This window comes from Citrus clementina, unplaced genomic scaffold (assembly GCF_000493195.1).
Source record: "Citrus clementina cultivar Clemenules unplaced genomic scaffold, Citrus_clementina_v1.0 scaffold_6, whole genome shotgun sequence".
NCBI lineage: Eukaryota > Viridiplantae > Streptophyta > Magnoliopsida > Sapindales > Rutaceae > Citrus > Citrus x clementina.
The window spans coordinates 6,756,472-6,773,134 of record NW_006262139.1 but is presented as its reverse complement, the minus strand read 5'-3'; the positions used below and the strand labels follow the sequence as shown (position 1 = coordinate 6,773,134).

Genomic DNA, 16,663 nt, shown 5'->3' with positions numbered 1-16,663 from the left:
TTCCGTAATCTACTAACCCCTCCAGCTTCAACTGTAGCATCAGAATAAGCTTTTAGTACAGGTGGCAGAATTCTAGATGAACATCGGTCAAGATTGTCATGAGAGACATTAGACTCTTTGTTGTGTTTGAAAGATTGGGAAGATGCTGAACGCCGAGTGCAACAAGATTGGCAAAATACTTTAATTAAACAAATTGAGAGTTTGAATGTTGATCAAGATGAACTGGATCCAGATTATGCAGAGTACTGAACATTGAAGCCACTTCCAAAGACTGGAGACTTTTTTTTCTTGTAACTTTTTGAAACAAATTCTATTAGTGAGAAGATTGTAAATTTGCAAATGATAGATGGTTCAGTAGGTGCCAACCTAGTTGGGATGTACTGTTAACTGTAGTGATGCAAATTACACCTAATTTTATTTGAATTACAAATATTATAATTGTACTTTAACTTCATTTAATGAAAATGTAATTTTTAATTTATCATAATTTTTCTTGTGTATAAAATGAAAAATATTTCATTCACAAATGAAACGTATCTCAATTAAATATGAACTAAGTTATGATTTAATATTAATATGAAAAATATTTCATATGAAAAATATTTTATTATTAATTTTGTAAAAAAATTTATTTTTTATTTATAATTTATAAATTTATGATATTTATAATTTTATTTATTAAAATCATGATATTTAGTTATTTACTTATTCATTTAATAAATTATAAACATAAATAAATAATTAAATAAATATCATAAAAAATATTATTCATTTAATACATATCATAAATAAAATTATGATATTTATAATTTATTTATTAAAATCATGATATTTACTTATTCATTTAATAAATTATAAACATAAAAAATTAGAATATTTATTTAAACTAAGATTTAATGATTTAAATTAATTTTTAAAAGTCTATGCTAAAAAATATATTAAAACATTTAATTTCAAGATATTTTACTTTAATTTCATAACATTTTATATTTACTTTTTGTTAAAAAAATTTACTTAGATATATTTTGGCTCACGTGCTATTAATGGCTCACGGGCCGCGTGCTAGCCCACCAATGAACCGTGCTTATTACGTGCTTTTTCGCGTGCCGTGCTTTGGCCCATCTCTAATCGTGCCGTGCTTTAAGGCCCGCGTGCCTAAAATTCTAGGCCCGGCACAGCCCATGTGCATGCCGTACCGTGCCTCGTGTCTCACCGAAATGTGCTCGTGTCGTGCCGTGCCGTGCCGTACGGACGCGTGCCGTGCCGTACGGACGTGTGCCGTGCCGTACGGACGCGTGCCGTGTCCATGCCGTGCCACGTGCCGCCCGGCCCATTGGCCATCTTTAATAAAATGCATGATCTCTAATGATACAAGAAATTGTGTACTTAATAGGAACTTTATTTAGGAGAATGCTACTAACCTTTTTAGTTAGGATTGCTTTATGTGGACATTGCTTTTTCTTTTTACTGTACAAAGATCTTTTAAGAATTTAGCATAAGAAAGTACTAGCTTAATAGCATTAAGCAAATGAATGCTTATACAAATTTGCTTAAACATTTTTAAAATATCATTATAATGAGTACAGTTCTTTTGTAGGACGATTCTTTATAGGTAAGGAGCTTCAAGAACAGAAGGCTTGAACTGAATTCCATTCTCATTAGGTTCATTAAGTAATGGCTTTTCAATTAGAGTTGGTTGACTTTCTTTCTTACTCTCAAGAACTAATTGTTTTTCTAGACCTAATGGTAGTTATAGATTTGGCTTCCTCATTAGGCATATTAGCAATGGAAAATGATCCTATTTCAAATTTACCTTTAGGGTTAGGAATTGGTTGACTATATAGTTTTTGTTACTCTTTCTAAGCTATAATAGTTCTAATTGTGATTTTCAAGCATTGAGTGAATGAAATTTTAAGTCTATCCCCTAAAGAATGTTGTCTTTCCTAGGGTGTAACAAATTGAGATATAGGTTGTTAAACAGAAAGATTTGCTTGATTAGGAGGGACCAATTATTGATTGGGCATGCTAAATTGTTGTCTTCCTTGGTTTGAAATAGGTTGATTTTGTTTCTACGAAAAAATAAGGTGATTCCTCAAATTAGGATTATATATGAGCGAATATAGACTATTAGAGGATTTTTCATATGATTGTAAGGCATGTACCTAATAAGCATCTTGATCGGCTAATAATTTTGTAATATATGAGATAGGTTGGAACAAAGAGTAGAAACCTCATTAGCTACAATAGAGTGATAATTTATTGATTGGTTTATAGCTAGACTTCTACTTTCCTAGAAAGTGTAGCTAGAGGGGATTTCATATCAAAATCATCCTTAACTTCATATAGACATTTTTTTTTAGAAACTTAGGTTGATTTTTCTCTTTGATTTGAAAAATTCCATTGTTGAGAATTCTCAGAAAGTGAATTAAAGAAATCCCTAAAAACTCTTTCATGTAGGTTCAAAAACTTCCCACCATTCATATACTCTATCATATGATGATTTGGCATATTTGAACCATTATAAAAAGTATTGTACTAGTCTCTATTTCTCAAAATGACAGTGGGGACACTTAAGGAGTAGGTCATTGAATCTTTCCTAACCCTCATAAATTGTTCATCCTCTCTTTGATAAAAAATCATTTATCTCTCTCCTAAGGGAATTAGTTTTAGATATAGGAAGAAAAACTTATTACTTAAATCATCCCACATAGTAATAAATTCAATGGAAAATGAATAGTAATAAATTCAATGGAAAATGAATTCAACCAAGCTTTTGCCTTTCTTTTAATGAGAAAAGGAACTTATGAAGCCTAATTGACTCATCATTAAAATTTTAAAAAGGGAATATAGAGTATATTTCAAGAAATTCCTTAATGTGCAAATAAAGTTCTCTCTCTAACTTATAAAAAGATAGTAAAAGCTTATTGACAGTGGGGTTAAGTACAAAGTGTGTTGCTATAGTTTGTGGGAACATAATATAAGTTGGTTGTTTGATTGTCGTTGATGAAAAATAATCTCTAAGGGTTTTCTCTACTTGCACTGCTGGCAATGCTAGGAGTACTCTATTTTAGTTATCCATTACTTGAAAACAACTAGCTCTATCACTATTAATTTTGGATTTTTTTTTTTACCAAATGATTTGTTGAATCGTGTTCCCAAACATTTATAAAACTAACTAAACTCCAAGAGAGAAAATTTGTCATTGGACATGGAATAGATGTCTAATCTTGACTCAAAAATCACATCATAGAAAAACCAAAAAGCTTGAAAACTATCTTAATTTTAGTTCAAGGGTAAAATTTTTTTTATTGTCTAGTTTATAGAGAATTATTAGGAACAATTTCACTAGTAAATTCTGTCTTATAAGCTCCTATTCTTTTCAAGATTCCAATGGATAGATTACTAGTTAAGGTTATTAAACTAACAAGACAGCAGTTCCCAGATAAGGAGGAGAGGCACCTGGTGTACTTAAATTCCAATACTTGCCTAGCCAAAGCTAACTGTCAAATATTAAATTCAATAATTACTCATTGGAGTGACTAACAATAAGATCTTTTTTACACAAAAAACCCATAAAAAAAACAATAAGATCTTTTCTAGGGGTCTTGTAACTATGAAACCCTAATAAAGGTCAATTTTCAATTGCTTTTAATTTTAATTTATGGCTTGAGTTGAGAGATACAAGAGATTTTTAATCTATGGGCAAGGAATTTGTGATGAAGTCCAATCCTTATCTTGTTTGAATTATTACTCTTATTAAAATTTTAATGAAAATGTTGAATGCAAACTAAACAAGAGAAAGAAAATAAAAGGGTGTGGGTGTGTGGAGTTGATTGGTGTCTTAAAAAGGGAGTTGCTAAGTTATTCTACCTTACTCTTTGTCCTAAAATCTAGAGCAACCTAAACTAGAAAAATGAGTTTTCCTAAAACTCGAAAAAGAAAGAAAAATAAACTAACAATAATAAAAATAAATAAAATTTAAAATAAAAGAAATTAAACAACCAAACAATGAACTCAAAATCTAATTATAATGTTTTTGTGATTTTTCATTGTTTTAATAATAAAAGTTAAGCTAAATTATAAACAGTAGAAGAATCAAATCAATCTAGATTAAATTAACTTTCCAGCACAATTCCTAACAACAGTGCTAAAAACTTATTGTCTAAAATTTTAATAACAAGTGCTCGAAACTTTAGAAATAGAGTAGATGTAACATGGTTGAACCAATAGGGATTGCTATAAATTAAAAATATAATTTAAATCTAAAATCAAAATCCTAACCTACTTGAGTAAATTGAGTTTGAAGAGAATTAAACTATTAAACTAAGAAAATAATTAAAGCAAAGAAATTTTCAATAAGACAAATGTTCAACCTCAAACCAGCAAAAAACTAATTTAGATTCCTAAAGACCCACTCTAAAATCTATGAACTCAAGTTAACACTTAAAGTATCTAATTTTGATGAAACTGATACAAGTACTCAGAAGCAAATCGATCAAATCAACAAGAGCGGAATTGATCATACTCACTTAACACACAAGATTTATAATGGTTTGGCCACTATTTTGCCTACATCCACTATGGAAAGAGAGATAAGATTTCACTATTTTAGAGTTTACAATATACAATGTTGAACAAGAGATGTAACTGAATCAACCTACACATACAATAGATTATGAGGCTTTGTATACAAAGAGTACTTGATCTAGAAAGGTTCCTCAGTAGCCAGCTTATGTGTTTCTAGGTTTTGTTACCAACACTGATGCAGCGGAAGTTTAACGTTCAAAATATTCCGTTGATTCTAGAGAATACCGGAACAAAAGAACAACTAAATTCACGTTGATTCAAAAGAATACCGCGAATTTAGGGGTTAAGACTCGTTGATTCCACAGAATACCGAGAATTAATTGTTCAAATATTCATAAAGAGATTTGAAAATTGAAATATTATTGAACGCAAAATTCTACCTTCAAAGGCTACAAGAGGGAGCTATTTATAGTAGTAGTAATTATCCTAATTAATGAAGTAAAAACAAAATCCCAAATTGAAAGGGAAACAAAATTCTAAATTAGAAAGGAATTAAAAAGTCTTAAACTTTAGTTAATAAGGAAATTAATCCTAGTATAATATGGATTCATACTCTTCATCATTCCCCCCAGGGTGGAGAGAATTCGCCCTCGAATTCGGAGTGTCAGCAACAACATCTTCATCATGATCACCTCTGTAAGGAATAAGATACTTGACATTAAATACATCTGCGGTGCGGATATGACTAGGAAGCTTTAATCTGTAGGCATTAGGATTTATCTTCTCTATAATCTCCAAAGGGCCAATTTTCCTGGCAGAAAGCTTGTTGTACTCATCAACTGAGAATCTATCTTTAGTTAGGACAGCCCAACAAGATCTCCCACTTGAAATTCCAAAGCTCGACTTTTTTTGTCTGCCATAATTTTATAACCTTCGGTTGTCTGCTTCAAAAACTCTTGCGTAGTGTCATGAATTTTCTTAAGCTGCTCAATAAAGTCTTCTGTTTTACTACTTTTGCGAACTAAATCTGGAATTGGAGCCAAGTCGATGGGAGCTCGTGGATTATATTCGTAATTCACCTGAAAAGGGCTTAAACCAGTACTGCGCTTAACTGCACAGTTATAAGCAAACTCGACTTGATATAACTTTTGATCCCACATCTTCAGGTTATCGCCAACTAGACTACGTAGATGGTTTCCTAAAGAGCAATTGACAACTTTGGTTTGACCATCTGTTTGTGGGTGGTAAGCACTACTGAAATTCAGGCGAGTGTTAGTCAACTTCCATAATGTCTTCCAAAAATGGCTAAGAAATCGTGTATCCCTATCAGATACTATAGAACTCGGTAAACCATGCAATCTGTAGACTTCCTTGAAGAATAGACGAGCAACAGTCAAAGTGTCTGTAGTCTTTTTGCAAGCAATGAAGTGAGCCATTTTCGAGAATCGAACAACAACAACAAATATTGAATCCATACCCCTCTGAGTGCGGGGTAATCCCAAAACAAAATCCATGCTAATGTCAGCCCAAGGTTGTGTTGGAATCGGCAGCGGCATATATAACCCAGCATTAGTTGCTGCGCCCTTGGAAACTTGACAAATGCGACAAGTCTCGACATAGTGATAGACTTCACGCCTCATAGTAGGCCAAAAATAAGTGTTGGCTATTAGAGCCAGAGTTTTGTCACGACCCATGTGCCATTCGTTATGTAACTCTGCAATGATTTTCAATCTCAAACTTGAGTCAGGAACACACAACTGATTACTCTTGAAAAGGAATTTGTCATGTAAATGTTAATCTGAGCGAAACCCTGCAACAACGTCTTCTAATATAGGAGCAAAGTAAGGATCAGAAGCATATAACTCTCGAAATGTGTCAAATCCAAGAACTTGATTATGCATCTATGTCAATAAAGAAGTTCGTCGACTAAGTGCATCTGCTGCCCGGTTGGATTCACCAGAGGTATGCTTCACCACAAAAGTAAATTATTGAAGGAATGATGTCCAAGTGGCATGTCTGTGAGAGAGCTTGTCTTGACTATTGAGGTATTTTAACGCGGCATGGTCAGTGTATAAAACAAAGTCTTTATGAATTAGATAATGTCGCCAATGTTTTAACGCTTGGACTACTGCGTAAAATTCCACATCATAAGTGTTGGAGTGTGCCTTTGCTACATTCAACTTCTCACTGAAATAAGCTATAGGCTTACCCTATTGGCTAAGAACAGCTCCAATGCTGACCTTAGAAGCATCACAATGTACCTCAAAAGTGAGTGAAAAATCTGGTAGAGCAAGTACTGGGGCAGTAATAAACTTTTCTTTGATAATCTTGAATGCCTTAGTAGCTACCTCTGTCCAAGAGAATTGTCCTCCTTTTATGTAATTCGTGATTGGTGCCATAATAGTACTGAAATGAGGAATGAATCGCCTGTAAAAAGAGGCCAATCCATGGAAACTTCTAGTGGCGGATAAAGTAGTTGGCGGAGGCCAATCTCGAATAGCATCCACTTTTGATTAGTCAACAGATAGACCATCCTTCGACACCACATATCCCAAAAATAATACTTTCTCTGTTAAGAAAATACACTTGTTTACTGTTGTGTATAAACTTGCTGCTCTTAAGGCTGAAAGCACTTCTCTCAAATATTGTAGATGTAACTCGTGACTGGTGCTATATACAAGTATATCATCGAAGTAAACAACCACAAACTTTCCAATGAAAGGGCGAAGAACTTGATTCATGACTCGCATAAAAGTACTTGGAGCATTGGATAAGCCAAACGGCATTACCAACCACTCGTATAACCCTTCTCGAATTTTAAAAGCTGTTTTCCATTCATCTCCAAGCCGTATTCGAATTTGATGGTAGCCACTTTTCAAATCAAGTTTGGTAAAAATTGTTGCTCCACTAAGTTGATCTAACAAGTCATCTAATCGAGGGATTGGAAAATGATATCGAACTGTAATTTTATTGATAGCTCAACTGTCCACGCACATCCTCCAAGAACCATCTTTCTTTGGACTCAATAAAGCAGGGACTGCACAGGGACTAAGACTTTCACGGATAAATCCATTTTCTAGTAACTCTTCCACTTGGCGCCTTAATTCCTTATGTTCTGTAGGACTCATACGATAATGAGGTCGATTTGGTAATGTAGAACCTGGTACCAAATCAATTTGGTGTTGTATATCCCGAAGAGGTGGCAAACCCTGTGGTAGCTCATTGGGGAACAAATCCTGAAATTCCGCCAGAATTGGTGTCACAGCTTCAGGAATCTTCAAATCACCGTTACTTTCTTTTCCCAATAAAATGTAGACTCTCTTTGTCTCTGCTACAACATCTATAAATTGTTTCTTGCCTAACAAATAATTACCCAAGTCTTGCTGGAGAGTAAACTCCTTGTTAGGTAGGAGAACGATCTTGGTGTTGTTAAACATAAAGCTGTAGGTGTTTCTCTTCCCATCATGCACTACGTTTCGATCATATTGCCAAGGTCTACCCAGTAATAGATGACAAGCATCCATAGCCACAATATCACACCAAATTTTGTCTTTATAAATTAAACCAATGGATAAGGAAACTAAGCAACGTTTCGATACTGTCACTTGATTTCCCTTCTTCAGCCATGTGAGCTTATATGGAGTTTGATGAGGTTCTGTCTTTAAATTTAGCTTTGTTATGGCTTCTTCCAAAATGACATTCTCGCAACTGCCGGAGTCTATAACCATACGACATACTTTACCCCTAATTGTGCAAGTAGTTTGAAAGATATTTTGTGGTAGCCACTTGTCTTTGTCTTGACCTTTAGGAGTGAAGAATGCACGGTTCACGATCAACATTGGTCCACTATCACCATGTTCTTCAACAGATTGAGCGCTACCAATACTATCAAAAGTTGGCTCTACAGCAAACTCTTCAGTTTCTTCCTCCTGATAGTCTTCGCTTTCCTCTGTGCCTACGAATAAGTCTTTACCATATTTTCATCCCTTTTTACATTCTGTCATGCGGTGCCCATTTTCTCCGTAATTAAAACAGCGTAATCTCGAACCCGAGGATTGGGTTTTGCTGCTTTGACCGATTTCACTAGGCTTACTAGTTTTATTTGGAGGATTTGGAGGAGTGAAATTACGAAATTGGGAAGTTGGGTTTGAATTATCACGAACAACACTTCGAGCACCCCGAAAGCTTGAGTCATTAGTACGTCGACTAGATTGCTTCTCCAACTGCAAGGCTTGTTGGTGTGCCTCTGAAACAGAGTATGGGTCAAGTAAATTTAATTGGTCTTGAAATTGAGATCGTAGGCCTCCAATGTAGCGGGAAACCTGCTGTTCTTCTGTCTCTGTCAAGTCATTGCGTGCCACCAACCAATGGAATTCTGTAGTGTAATCATCCACTGATCGATTACCTTGCCTTAAATTCTGTAGCTGTTGGTATAACAGTTTGGCGTAATTATGAGGCAAGAATGCTCCACGCAAGTGTTTCTTGAACTTTTCCCAAGAATCAATCTTCTTTTTGCCTTGCCTAATCCTTGTGAGCTTAGTTTGTTGCCACCAAGCTGCTGCTCTTCCACGAAATCGAGTTGCAGCAAGCGAAACTAGTTTATTTTCAGGAACTTCTTTGTATTCGAAAACTTCTTCAATGGTGTTAATCCAATCCAATAATTCTTCAGGTCGACCACTTCCTTGAAATTCGGGAATGTCAATTCTCAACCCAGATTCCCATCTTCTGTCATTAGTAGACTCAATTCTAAGTCGACCCCCAGAGAATGGGTTAGCAAAGCTTCCACTTGATTTGTCTTCACGTTCTGGAGTACGATGGCGTTCGTCAAGTAACTCTGCCATTCGTGCCATTTGTGCAGCTAACATATCAATTCTGGCTGTCATACTAGCCAGGGCTTCATCTTTAGAAACATCTTCTTGATTGTAAGTTGCAGTATGAGTATCACGAGCTTTTCTTGGAGGCATTTTTTCAAATTCGGGTTTAAAAAGGTAGTGGGGCTAAACTGAAAGTAAATAAAATTTTGGGCTGAAACTGTAATTAAGTAAAAGTTTTTTATTTCCAATGACGGTGGTCAGAAATCGAGTAAGGATGGGTGGATCTGAAAGATTTTGGGTTGGTAAGTATGATGGTGGTGGTGGTTTGTTCGAAAAAGTGGTGTTTTAGCCGGAAATTGTAGATAAAGCCGGCGGTTTTGGAGGGCTTCGGTTTCCGGTGGTTTGAGGGTCGATAGGCGGTGAGGAATGGTGGGAAAGGTTCAGTTGATGGAGAGGAATGGACTGATGGTGGTTCTTCTGGCCAAATCACGCCAGAAAGTAGTGAACGGAGGTGGCGGCGATCGCGGTTGATTTGGCTTTGTCTTCCGGCGATCTGTGGCTAACAGACGGTGGAAGATGCTTGGGGTTTGATGGCCGGGATTTATGATCCGTTTAGTGGTGGTTGTGTCCAGATCGGTGACGGAAAATGAGAGCTGGCAGCCTTGGACGGTGGCCGCGGGCTGAAGGTTTTGTTTCTATTCTGTTTCGGTTTTTTTTTTTTTAACTAAACGGAAAAAATCAAAGAAGGAAAAAAAAGAAAGGTTTGGTGGTAGATGGGTGGTAGATGGAGTTAGATTGGTGATACCAGGTTTTACTCTGATACCAAACTGATGCAACGGAAGTTTAATGTTCAAAATATTCTGTTGATTCTAGAGAATACCGGAACAAAAGAACAACTAAATTCACATTGATTCAAAAGAATACCGCGAATTTAGGGGTTAAGACTCGTTGATTCCACAAAATACTGAGAATTAATTGTTCAAATACTCACAAAGAGATTTGAAAATTGAAATATTATTGAACTCAAAATTCTACCTTCAAAGGCTACAAGAGGGAGCTATTTATAGTAGTAGTAATTATCCTAATTAATGAAGTAAAAACAAAATCCCAAATTGAAAGGGAAACAAAATTCTAAATTAGAAAGGAATTAAAAAGTCTTAAACTTTAGTTAATAAGGAAACTAATCCTAGTATAATATGGATTCCTATTCTTCATCAAACACCCAGAAGCTTCCTACGAGTGCAATGGCATTAACAACCATTTTAACCAGCTGACGGACAAGTTTCAAAGCCTCATTCATTTGGTTAGGCAAAATAGAAAATACAGCTGTCGTATTAAGCAAGTGATGGACGTGTTGAATCACGTGTATCATTATTCTTTCAACCGATGTTATGTTAACATCATACATCCTTTTGATGCTTTGCAACCGACATGCAATATAGTCAAAACCTACATGCTATACACATCTTGGGATAATAATTGACTTGTCAATCTCGATTATAAACCCAAGTTTGAGTTTCATCCTTCAATATTCTCTACTTTGAACTCAAATAAGTTACTAATCATATTTATTATCTCAAAACACATTTGCAATCTAAACTCTGCAGATTCTAGTTGACTTCAAGCAAAACTCAAACTTGGCATATAGTACAACATTGGTCAGCATGTTTGCAAGGTTGTCATTAGTGTGGTGAAATCACCAACTTTACCAAACACCTCTAGTCTTATGTAGTAAAGCTTAATATCAATGTGATTTGTCTTTTCATATTGTATTTGATTCTTGCTCAAATAGATAACACTCTAACTATCACACTGAACAATCACTTACTTTTGCTCATACCCAAATTTAGCACTATCATTTCGAGTTAAATTGCTTTTTTAATGACTTCTACAGTTACAGGTATTCAGCTTCAGTTGTTGATAAAGCAAAAAGCACTTTGCAATGAGGCTTTTTGATTTATGGTACAACCATTTATTGAACAAATAGCCAGTTAAGGATCTCTGTCTATTAAAATCCCTTACGTAGTCAGCATCTACAAAGCCCTTCACACTGACTTCACCCTTTGTTTTCCAATTTTATACATCAAGCCATAATCAACTCTATCATTAAGATATATTAAGGTCCATATAACAATCTTCCAATGTTATTTACCTAGATTTGCCATATATTTATTTACAACACCTATTGCATAAGAAATATCTAGCCTAGTTGGAACCATTGCATACATTAAGTAACTTGCAGCACTTGAATATGGAATAAAAGCCATTTCAACTTCTCATCATCAATTTTTGGACATTGTTGACATGAAAGACTAAAATGAGCTAGTAATGGCATTTGAACAGCCTTTGAATACCTTATCTTAAACCTTTAGAGAACTTTTCCGATGTATTTCTGTTGTGTCAAACATAAAACACACTTCATTCTCTCTTTAATTAACTATACTCCAAAGATTTTCTTAGTTGCTTCTTTAAGTCATTTACATGATCTATACTCTAACAAGTTATTAGCATATCATCAATTTACAGCAACAAATGGATCTTGTTATAACCATCTATATTTTTGAAATATACAAAGCAATCAAAAGTTACACCTTTGAAAACCATGTTCAGCCATAAAGTTGTCAAATCTCAAATGCCACTATTTGAAAGATTGTTTAAGTGTATATAAGGACTTCTTAATATGACAAACATGATTGGCTTTCTCCCAATCCACATAGCCATTAGGTTAAGCCATCATAATCATCTCATCTAATTCAGTATATAGAAAAGCAATCTTAATATTTATTTGCTCAAGATGCATATTATTCACAGCAACAAATGCCAAGAAGATTCTCAAAGAGGAATGCCTAACCATTAGAGAAAACACATTAGTAAAGTTTATGCCCACTTTTTGCGTTAAGCCTTTGGTTACAAGCCTAACTTTGAACTTTTGTGGTTCAACACCTAGTATAATCTCCTTAATCTTATAACTCCACTTACACCCCACTTTCTTGTTTATAGGTCTTTCAATCAGATCTCTTGTATGATTTTTTTGTCAAGGACCGTATTTCCACTTCCATGGCTTTCTTCCATCCATCTAACTTATCACTCTTTATAGCCACTGAGTTAGTCCTTGGTTCTTTAGTTTTAGCATCATGTGTTGCTGTTAATGCAAATACAATCAGATCTACATATGGATATCTCTTTAATAGCCTAATTACTCTCTTCTCTTTATCTTTTACCAGCTGATGGTCTCCGATTCCTTGATCACTAATTGACTCGTCCTCTGATTTAGAAATTTCCTTTCAGATCTATATTCTAATTTGGCTTTTGTTTTGAACTTTAACTTGATAATTAACCTCAAAATAAGTCTTTTGATCCTTATCTCTAGGCTCTATGACTGTTGGTTTTGACTGAGCTCAAATTTGAAGCATTTTTGACTCAATAAACATAACATCTCTACTAATGATAGATCTTGGTAGTTTAAAATCAGTGCAGTAGAGCTTGTACCCCCTCACCCTATCAAGATAGCTTAGAAACACACATTTTAAGGCTCCATGTTCTAGTTATCCCTGCTTAATGTGTGCATATATAGGACAACCAAAGACCCTCATACTAGAATATTCAACTGGTTTATTATACCAGAGTTTAATAGTTGTTTTAAATTTAATTTTAGATGAGGGGCTTTTGTTCACTATATAGTAGGTTTTTGATAAAACATCTGCCCACAAGGCCTTAGATAGCCTTGAATGAATAAGTATATATCTCACCCTGTCAATCAAACTCATATTCATCCTTTCAGCTAATCTATTTTGTTGAGATGTGTATCTCACTATTTTGTGTCTTATAATGCCATCTTCAATACAAAAGTCATCAAACATCTTGTTACAAAGCTTTAAACTATTATCGGTCCTCAACCTTCTGACCTTTCTATTTTTTTAAGTTTCTACCAATGTTTTTCAAGCTTTGAACTACTCAAACACATCATCCTTAACTTTCAACATATACACCCAAACCATCCTTGAAAAGTCATCAATAAGAGATAATAAATACCTTGTCTCGCCTAAAGAAGCTATATGTGCTAGTTCCCATAAATCAGAATAGATATAATTTACAGTTCCTTTATATACATAAACATCAGACTGACTTTTACTCTTGAACACTTGCTTAAGACACATTCTTCACAAAACCTCAAGATCTTTATCTTATCCTCTCTTAAAACCCCTTGTATTGATAGTTCTTTTAAGCATTTTTCCCTCATATGGCCTAAATTCAAATGCTGCAACATTGTTTTATCTAGATCCTATCTAGACACCCCAACATCATTTGTAACAGTAATTTCTTGAAGAATATACATGCCATTATTCTTGTCTCTCTTCATTAGCATCATAGACCCTTTCAATACTCTTGAGGGTATCGAATTAAAACTTAACTAAGTATCCTATTTTATCAAACATTCCGAGGGAGATAAGGTTTCTCTTCAATTCAGGTACATGTTTGACATCCATTAACTCTTTAAACATGACATCAAACATTTTCAGCCCAGTTACGCCCTTACCAACTACCTTATAACATAGATCATTTCCCATTACAACTACCTTACCATCATAGGCTTCATAGTTTATGAATAGGTTCTTATTAGGGCACATATGGTGAACAATGCCATATCATCATATTATATATGTGAACAATGTCATACTTGTGAATAACACCATATATGTGAACAATGTCATACTTGTGAATAACACCATATATGTGAACAGTACCGTATATGTGAACAGCGTCGAATACACTTTTATGCTCCTTCTAAGGTTTTCGACCGTTTCAAGCTTAAAAATGTCATTTGTTTTGCTGTCTGGCTTCTCATTAGTTGTGAAATGGCCAAAGTATCCCCGAAATACATAAAATACTTACATTATAATAAAACACACATAATAAAAGCTTAAATGATTTAAACACATAAAAGTGAAATGTTAGTGAGACTTGGAGCATAAATGACAGTTTTACCCCGAATAAATATGCATTCTCCAGTACTCAACAACAATCTTTCTTGAAGTGTCCTTCCTTGTGGCATTGGAAGCATTTTAGATTTCTTGGCCTGGATTTGGATCTTTTCTTTTTTCTTTGGACATCTTCTCTCTTTTATGATTTCCCCCTTACTATCAAGCTTTCTCCTCTCTTGATTTTTTTCTTTGTTGCAACCTTCAAACTCAAAGTTTCTTTGACATCTACCATGGATGAATGTGTATAGATGAATGTGTCAACTAAATGTTAATAAGAGCACAACAATATTATAGCTTTGTCCTTTTCATCAATTTTCACATTAATATCTTCAAGATCTAGCTTGATTTATTTGAAAGCATCAATGTGATATGAGATTGATGACCCTTCTCCCATCTGTAAAGTGTACAACTTTTTCTTTGTGGCTAATCTCTTAACTATTGACTTCTTGGTATACAAGTCCTCAAGTCTCTTCCACAATCCTTCTACGATCCTTTAACTACCAACTTCTCTGAGAACACTATCCCTAAAACTAAGGACTATAGCATTACGAGCTCTATCCATCACATTTGGTAAATCTCCATTAGATATCTTTCCTGTCTTTTTGGATAATGAAGCTTCACTAAGTGCTTCCTCTAAACTTGAAGCACTAACAAACCCCATCTTGAGCCTCCACAAATAAAAATTATTATCCTTTATAAATTTCTCCACATCAAGCTAAAGTGCTACCATTGTTGAGATCAAGAACTTAAAAATAAGCTCTAATATTAATTTGTTGAACCTTAAACCAGCAAAGAACTTATTTATATTCCCCAAGGCCCACTCTAAACTCTATGAATTTAGGTTAACACCTAGAGTATTGAATCTTGATGAAACTTGTACAAATAGTCATAAGTAAGTTGATTAAATCAACAAGAACAGAATCGATAATACACACAAGATTTATAATGGTTCGACCACTATTTTGCCTAAATCCACTGTGAAAAGAGAGATAAGGTTTCACAATTTTTTAGTTTTACAACATACAATATTGAAGAAGAGATGTAATTGAATTAATCTAGACACACAACGGACCATAAGGCTTTATATACAAAGAGTACATGATCTAGAAAGGTCCCTCAGCAACCAGCTCGTGTGATTTTACATATGTTACCAAACTCCAAAAGCTTTTCATGTGTGTAACAGCGTTAACAGCCGTTTGAACTAGCTAACGGACGTGTGTCAAAGCCTTATCCATTTTGTTAGGCAAAACAACAAATGCAGCCATGGTATTAAGTAAGTGATGCACGTGTTGAATTACATGTCTCACTTATTCTTCCAGCTGACATTATACAAACATCATACATTACTTTAGTGCTTTACAACTGGCATGCCATACAACCAAAACCGACATGTCTTACACATCTTAGGATAATAACCGACTTGTCAATCTTAATCATAATCCTAGATTTAAGGTTTATCTTTCAACATCATGTATTACCAAGATTTCATAATCCACTACTATTCAACTAGTAATTATTTAATTATCAATTAATCCCCAATTTTAGAGTGACAACACAAAATCATTCAAGTAATCATATCTAATATAGGTTCTTTTTCGCTTTAAGGTAGGATTTCTAAGTATTATATGTATCCTACTGAAAAGCAAAGAACCAAAGTTTCTAAAGTATTCTAAGTGTCCAATTTATTAAAAGGTACATAATCAAAGAGAATCTCTTAACTATCAAGAATACATGATATTAAAGATGAAAAGATAATTATTCAATTAATCATTTGAAACAACAATCATAATCATCAAAGAACACATGTGAGGAATTAATTAAATAAAAGTAATTTATTTCATTGAATAGGATGAAAATCCTCAAACTCAGTATAAGAAAATTAGTCAGACATATTTGAATAGGGAGTAACAAAATAAAGAAAATTAATCTTGCAAAAATTGGAGGATTGCTGCTCCTTTCTGCCGAATGTGTTTGGCTTCTTCTCTTCTAAGTTCTCTTTTTTTTCTTCATTTATAATAATGTCTGTGACCATAAGTTATAGCAGAATTCTATATCACTAGACCCAAATTCTAATATGAATCATTTTCCAATTCTAAAGTCAAATTTCCTAATTAATGCCACCATTACTTCTCAACACCATAAACCATCAATTAGAGATGGCCAACGGGCTTTAAAGGAAGGCCCAGGCGTGCTTGTGCTCATACCCTGCTGCGCCCACCATATGCTTTGCGTCATGTCATACCGTGACATTTTTTTGGCTTAGGCCCGACCTGACACGTGCACACATCTTGTGCCCACTCGTGCCATGCCCACATGTGTTGTGTCGTGCCCTGCCTTGCC

At 34.5% G+C, this 16,663-nt stretch overlaps 1 protein-coding gene across 1 annotated transcript; it reads right to left on the bottom strand.

The window, feature by feature from the left end:
* Positions 1–7,505: 7,505 nt before the first annotated feature.
* On the bottom strand, positions 7,506–9,491 carry LOC112097314. The gene is made up of 2 exons (XM_024182499.1): positions 8,576–9,491; positions 7,506–8,482 (listed from the first exon to the last, which is right to left on the bottom strand). The coding sequence occupies exons 1-2, from the start codon at positions 9,489–9,491 to the stop codon at positions 7,506–7,508; spliced, it is 1,893 nt and encodes a 630-aa protein (XP_024038267.1).
* Positions 9,492–16,663: the final 7,172 nt, after the last annotated feature.

Coding starts and splice junctions, on each gene's coding strand:
- LOC112097314 (XM_024182499.1), bottom strand. CDS start 9,491: ATGCCTCCAAGAAAAGCTCGTGATACTCATACTGCAACTTACAATCAA. Junction 8,483..8,575: donor CAGCAAAACCCAATCCTCGG/GTTCGAGATTAC, acceptor ACTTATTCGTAG/GCACAGAGGAAAGCGAAGAC.